General features: G+C 35.9%; 1 protein-coding gene across 1 annotated transcript; it reads left to right on the top strand.

Annotated features, from left to right (window-relative positions):
- Positions 1–221: 221 nt before the first annotated feature.
- On the top strand, positions 222–3,608 carry LOC145580749 (receptor-like protein EIX2). Its single transcript, XM_081637862.1, has 3 exons — positions 222–1,089; positions 1,162–3,289; positions 3,439–3,608. Exons 1-2 carry the CDS (start codon positions 222–224, stop codon positions 3,282–3,284), a joined length of 2,991 nt encoding a protein of 996 aa, XP_081493988.1. The 3' UTR covers positions 3,285–3,289; positions 3,439–3,608.
- Positions 3,609–7,154: the final 3,546 nt, after the last annotated feature.

The raw sequence follows: 7,154 nt of genomic DNA, 5'->3' as shown, positions 1-7,154 counted from the left end.
TCCAAATTCCTTTCATTGTCATTTATGTGAAGCGGTGAGCATAGTATGATAATTTCTACATAGTGCAATTATAATATTTAGGAGAAACTAATTAATGTTTCAAAGTCATATATGTTTAGCACGGAGTACATTGGTATTTGGTACATAGTTATATACGTTTAGCACGGAGTACATTGGTACATATACATTCATTGATCTAGCCAAAATAAAGTTTAGTGACAATGAATTCTTATAAACTCCTCCTTTCTTATTTTTTGCTATTTCCGTACTTCATTTGTGTTGCTCATGGGATTGATACCATTAGCAACTACCACAACAACATCATGTGTATTGAGAAAGAAAGAGAAGCTTTGTTGAAATTCAAAGAGGGCATTCAAGTCGATAGTTGCGGGCTGCTGTTTTCTTGGGGAGATAATGATGATAACAAAAACTGTTGTCAATGGCGTGGCATCCGTTGTAACAACCGAACTGGCCATGTAATCAGGCTCGACCTTCGTGGCATTGACACTTTTTTTTTAGAAGAGCGTTGTTTGAGAGGTAAAGTGAGTTCTTCCCTTGTTAATTTGACGCATCTAAGTTACTTGGACCTTAGCCTCAATAATTTCCAAGCCTATCCCATCCCTCGTTTTGTTGGTTCTCTTGTAAATTTGAAATACCTTAATCTATCCAATGCTGGATTTAGTGGAGAAATTCCACACCAACTCAGGAATCTTTCTCGCTTGATTTCTCTTGATCTTTCTCATTGGTTGGACGACAATTTTAATCTCTATATAAAAAACTTGTCGTGGCTCTCACATCTAAAACGGTTAAGACATATTGACCTGGGTCGTATCGATCTCAGTGGAGTCATAGAGTGGCTAAACATCGTGAACAACCTCCCATTCTTAAGGGTTCTCCGGTTAGAGTTGTGTATTCTTCCCTCTAGAGTTCCATGGCCACTTTCGTTCAAAAACTCCACAACCACTCTTTCATATCTTAATCTTGGTGGAAATGGTCTTAATGATACATCAATATTCCAGTGGCTTTTTAATTTGAGTGGAATCGATACTCATCTTGCATATGTTGATCTCAGTGACAATCAACTTGATGGTCCATTTCCCAGCGCATTTGGGAAATTGCTTAATCTTTCATATCTAGATCTCTCTAAAAATCAACTAGAAGGTCCCCTTCCTAACACACTTGGAAATATGCATGCTCTTTCGTATCTAGACCTTTCCTCCAATAAATTGCAAGGTCTGATTCCAAACACAATTTCAAACTTACAGTCTCTCCAACATCTCGACCTCTCATCATATAGTTTCCCTTTCTCATGTTTGCCTAAAATACTCGGCAATTTGTGTAGCTTACAAGTGCTTCATTTGTTCGAAGCCAACATCACCGATGAGCTTCCCAACATAATCCAAGCAATAACAGGATGTGCAAACAAGTCCTTACTGGATTTATCTCTAAGTTATAATCAAATCTGGGGTTCAATTCCAGACACGATTGACACATTTTCATCATTACAACAATTACATCTTGATCATAACCGTTTAAATGGAACCATCAGTCCTCGTTTGGGGCAACTATCAATGCTCGATCACTTGGATCTTTCTTTTAACTCTCTGCACGTAACTCTCTCTAGCAGCCATTTCTCAAATCTTTCAAGATTATCGGAGTTAGACCTTTCAAATAATCCAGCACTGGTGCTTGATATTGAAGATGATTGGGTTCCTCCATTCCAGCTGGATATTATATTTTTAAGTTCCTGCAGGTTGGGACCGATCTTTCCAAACTGGCTTGTGAGCCAAAACAATTATTCGATTCTTGATATTTCTGCTGCTGGAATTTCAGGCAGCATTTCGAATTTTTTGACTTTGCCTTCAAAGCTCATTTATCTTAATATGTCTCATAATATGATTCATGGGGTGCTTCCAAAGTTTGAAAGTTCAATCACAATAACACTTTATTCTTATTTGGGGATTGTTATAGATATGAGTTATAACAATATTGAAGGAGCAATACCAGCATTTCCAACAAACCTTACTTCACTATACTTGAATAACAATAGGTTTTCAGATCCCGTTCTCTTTTTGTGTCCTAAAGAGAAAGTACAACTAAACAATCTTGATCTCTCAAACAATTTGTTGTCCGGGAAACTTCCAGATTGCTGGATGAATTTCGACCAATTATCCACCCTCCGTTTAGAGAACAATAACTTTTTTGGTGGTATACCACCCTCAATTAGTTACTTGAATCAGTTAGAGTGGTTGCACTTGCGCAACAATAGTTTTTCGGGAGAACTTCCAAAAGCATTAGAGAATTGCACATTTCTGATTGTTCTTGATCTTGCTCATAATTCTTTCACTGGGAATATATCGCCACGCATTGGGAATTGTTACAAATACCTCAGCATTCTTAGCCTTGGAAGCAATAATTTTACTGGAGAAATACCTTTGAGCCTCTGCCAAATAGCCTCTCTGCAAATATTGGATCTCGCTGGCAACCAAATTACTGGAACCATTCCAAATTGCATTCATAATCTTACATCAATGCAAAGTGCAACTGATTTAATTCCAACATTTAAAAAAGATTATGTGCGTGACACTAGTGGCAATATGTATTTTCAGACCACTGATGCTACAATAATTATGTGGAAACAAATAGAAAGGAGCTTTGGGAAGTTTTTAGGACTAGTCAAGCTCATTGATCTTTCAAACAATAAGTTGGAAGGCAAAATTCCCACAGAAATTTCAGCACTGCAAGGTCTTGTCTCCTTAAACTTATCAAGAAACAGTTTGGCTGGAAGCATCACACCAGAAATTGGACAATTGACAGCTTTAGAAGTTCTCGATTTGTCAAACAACCACCTCTCTGGTGAAATCCCTGCAAGCATCACTGCTTTGAGTTCTCTCAGCAACTTGGATTTGTCAAGCAATCACTTCTCTGGAGAAATCCCGAAGGGCACTCAACTTCAAGGTTTTAATGCTTCAGTATATGCTGGAAATCCTCAACTTTGCGGAGCTCCTCTCTCGAATTGCTCTTGGGATCAAGCACAGCACAACTCGACGAGGGGAAATAATACTACTCCCCAGGATGACACCACTGATGATGACAAGATGTTTTTTTTGGGGTTGTACGTAAGTGTGGTGCTCGGATTTATCATAGGATTTTGGGGAGTTTGTGGAACATTGGTGCTCAAAAGATCTTGGAGACATGCCTTTTTTCAGTTTTTTGATGACATGAAAGATAAGTTCTATGTCATGGTTTCATTGAGAATTGCTAAATTTAAAAGGAGGCTTTAAATTCAGTAAGTTCTTAATCTTTATTCTTTCCTGTTTCAATTTTTTTTGTTGATTGTGACAGAATATTATTAAGTATTAAGTATTAACTGTATGTCTGTATCTATGATGAATTTAATATGATTGTATCGAATGTAACATAATTACAAATATGCAGCTGGCTGATTCGGTGCTAGAGGAATCGACTTATTTTGCTCACGGCCTACCTAATACAAGCTTCTCCAGAGAGCACAAATCAAGTCCTCTGTTCAGATTCTTGTTTTAGATGCTTTAGCATTGCTAAGTCCTCTCCGTACTTTCTCCTTCTGCACTAGATTATGTAATAGAGCTGCACATTTCATTGGTAAGTCCTCTCTCGCTTACAATGAACTGAGATGTTAGTCATGTAATCCTTGCTGACAAGGAGAATTTATCTTAATTAAAAAAAAAAAAATTATTTTGCTCATGGCCTACCTATATACAAGCTTCTGACCAGGGAGCACAAAATGAAAAATCCTCTGTTTTAGATACTCTTAGCATGGATAGTAAGTTTGAGTTCAGTTTTTTCTCGTCTTGTCCTAGAATATGTAATATAGCAGCACTCCCTCGCTTACAATGAACTGAGGGTCAGGATGGAGGAAAACCCTCCGGATGTTAGTCCTGCAATCTTTGCTGACAATCCTGTTTTTCTGTTAAAAAAAAAAAAAAGGTGAAACTCAGCTTAGCTAGCTGAAGAATGTGATGTATCTATAATGTAATACGGAGTATAATTCATGTGATTCTTACCATATTTTGCAGTTAATAAGACTAAGTTCTGAGAAAAATAATCAGCAAAATATTGTAAAGTTTCTCACACTTGTTCAACTAGAGTGGGATCAGCACTCACCTTAGCTTGTATATGTCGCTCTCTAACAATCAACTTGAATGTCCTATTTTCTACTACAATTGGCAATATAAGTTCTGTTTCATAGCTCGATCAAATGCAATAGGGAATAGGCAAACATAGCTTCAATCTCTTGCATGTCTTCCTGATGCAAGTAGGATTTTAGAGTCTCCTGTATTTCTGAAGCTGTGAGATAACTTACTGTCAAGTTCGATCCTGATGTGATGCAACGAGAAACCTTTAGTCTGTTGGATATCTCGATCTCTCAAACAATTTGATTACATGCAATCTTCCAAAATCTCTTGGTTACAGGTTAAACCTCACATACTTAGACTTTATCACACAACTTGTTTGCTGTAGAAGGAATTTAAAATAAACAGGCAGTGATACTAATTAATAAGTTTTACGTAGGATTATATGTTAGCGCCGGGTACCTTGGATTTAAAATAACATTCTTGGAGATACGCTTACTTCCACTTCCAGTTAGTAGATGAGATATTGAACAAGATATATGTGAGTGTAGCTATATATGTGTAACGTGTTCCGATTTCAGAGGTCACAAATGCAAAATTCGTAATGTAATCCCTTCACCTATATATGTTCCATATAACTTTTTACAGTACATAGAGTTATGCTCAAGCAAACTTCTGATGACACTTTATCGATGGCGAGCCGTCCTTAATAACATACAGATGGTTTTATAGGTAAAATGACATTTTCTTGTAGAGAATTTGTATATTTTTTAAATAAAACATGTACAAAGTACAAAATTTTTGACTACTGAAATATATTCAATTCAATCTCATATTTTTTTGTATATATAATGTGCAATTGTGCATGACTTTTTGTGTTTCCAGAAACTTGGAAAATTATACTCCATAATAACAAATCGAAAATCATATTTCTACATTTTTGTAATTTTATATAAATATTCAAATCTAAATCTATGCACACCCATTCTTCTCAGCAATCTCATCTTAAAACTGTTAATTGTGACTTGAAATTTAGTGTGATAGCATAGGGTCAACTTCTGTTGAGTAATTAGGTTTTGATGATTGTAAACTAATGATGGTTATCTATCTAACGTGTTTGTTTAGTTGTGCCTAGAAAGAACAAGTTATGCTTGGAACAGGGTACAAGGAACCTGAGTAATAATAGGTATATATGTAAGGAACTTGAGTAATATATAATAAGCAATAGAGGAACAAGAACAATGATAAGTGTTATGGTTGATAAGCAGATGATGGCTAAGGAACCATGAAGGTAACTATGTAAATATGTGTTTGCATATGTTAGCTTCATAAGGTAAGTATCCTATGCATATATAGGTCATGTATGTGTAGGAGTCTTTTAATTTAGTTTAGTTTTCTTTATTGTTTTTATAAATAAAAAAAACTAACCTTCTACTTTACTTTGTTATCCTCAGAAGTTTGCTCAGTTTGTCATCTTCAAAAAGGGGCAACTTGTTGACCCTTATGATAGTTATGATTGAGCAAACTTCCATTTAATAAGGATTTTCTAGTGTTGTGATGTTTGCAGGTTTAGTAAACTCTGGGAGTTTAAGAAGGAACTGAAACAGAGGAACTTTAGAAGATACATGAGGATACAAGTAAAGTTAGAAGAAGAGTTCCAGAAATGGAACTTCAAGAAGTTTCTTAACAGGAACTTCGCAACGGGTTGTAACGACCTGGTTCCGGTGTAATGCTGGGGCAAACCCTAAGATTCCGAATATATCAAGACTACAGGATTCCAGAACAAGAGTTTCAGAGAAGCAACATAAAGACAGAGAAATAGAAGTATATTGCTCTAGGATTCATGTAAGTATGTTGGACATAAAAGTTGGTCTGGAACAAGTCTATACATAACCAAGGTGAACCCCAGACAGTCAATGAAATTAGAGTAACTGACTTGTCAGGAACTCAGAGACAGTCAGAGTTCAGGAACCGAATAGGAACTTAAGTATGCACGTCGTTAAAGTCGGTTTTAATGATATATATATTTACCTAATATGTGCATATCTTTTAGGGATTTGGTTTTACTGAATAAAGATATTTATCTTCTAATAAATCCCTTTTGGAAAAAGATTATTTTGTTTAAAAAGTATTTTTAAACAAAAAGATAAGATTGGAATAAAATCTGATTTTATGTTAAGTTTATCTTATTATTATTGACATATTTTAATTTCTAACAAAAAGATATATTTTCGAAAAACTGGTTTTTAGAAAATATCTTTTAAACTTATCTTTTCAGAAAATCTATCTTTTTCGAGATGAAATGAATAATTCGAGTGTACTATAAATATGCTCATATGTATTCATTCAAAGTTGAGGCTGACAAAGTGTAGTGGTCGTGCTTAATGGTTTTATCCTTCACCATGAAGCTAAGCCAGTCCTCTTGGTCAAAGTTCCTATCAGGTTCTGATTACAGTACGTCCAGTGAGTTCCAGACAGATCTCGAGTGTCCAACATATTAGTTTTATCTCTTTATTCATATATATGTATTTAGAGTTATTCGATGAGATCTTGTAATGGGAAAAAGGGTTTGAGTATTTTGGGTTTTGGGGTGAGATTGTGAATTCTCTACAAATTCACGTTTGAGTGTATGAGTTTGAAATCTCTAAAATTCAAGTGGTAACTGTGAGTGCACAGTGAGTGAAAGGAACCTGAGAGGTGTCTTGGGTCACCTAAGAAGTGTCCTGAGTAAAGGGAGAAAAGGGTCCTAGGAAGTGTCTTAGGTCTGGTAGGAGGTAGCCTATCAAATAGGCAAGTGTCCGTGGTGGAACTTGCGAAGCAAAGGTCTGTGTAATAGGTTGTACTAGGAGAGTTGCCTATTATAGTGGAATTTGTTTATAAGTCTCAAAAGGGCCTAGGTTTTACTTCCAGCTAGGCACTGGATGGTTTCCTCGTAAAACTTGTTGTGTTCTTTAAGTTCCTTTTATGTTTTGTTTTTAATTTCCGCATAAGTTTCACGATTGGAACCTACTACCATTCACCCCCCTCTCGTAGTAGTTC

Source organism: Chenopodium album, chromosome 15, assembly GCF_948465745.1.
Source record: "Chenopodium album chromosome 15, dcCheAlbu1.1, whole genome shotgun sequence".
Lineage (NCBI taxonomy): Eukaryota > Viridiplantae > Streptophyta > Magnoliopsida > Caryophyllales > Amaranthaceae > Chenopodium > Chenopodium album.
This window is presented reverse-complemented; position numbering and strand designations above follow the sequence as displayed.

Coding starts and splice junctions, on each gene's coding strand:
- LOC145580749 (XM_081637862.1), top strand. CDS start 222: ATGAATTCTTATAAACTCCTCCTTTCTTATTTTTTGCTATTTCCGTAC. Junction 1,090..1,161: donor CAGTGACAATCAACTTGATG/GTCCATTTCCCA, acceptor ATCAACTAGAAG/GTCCCCTTCCTAACACACTT.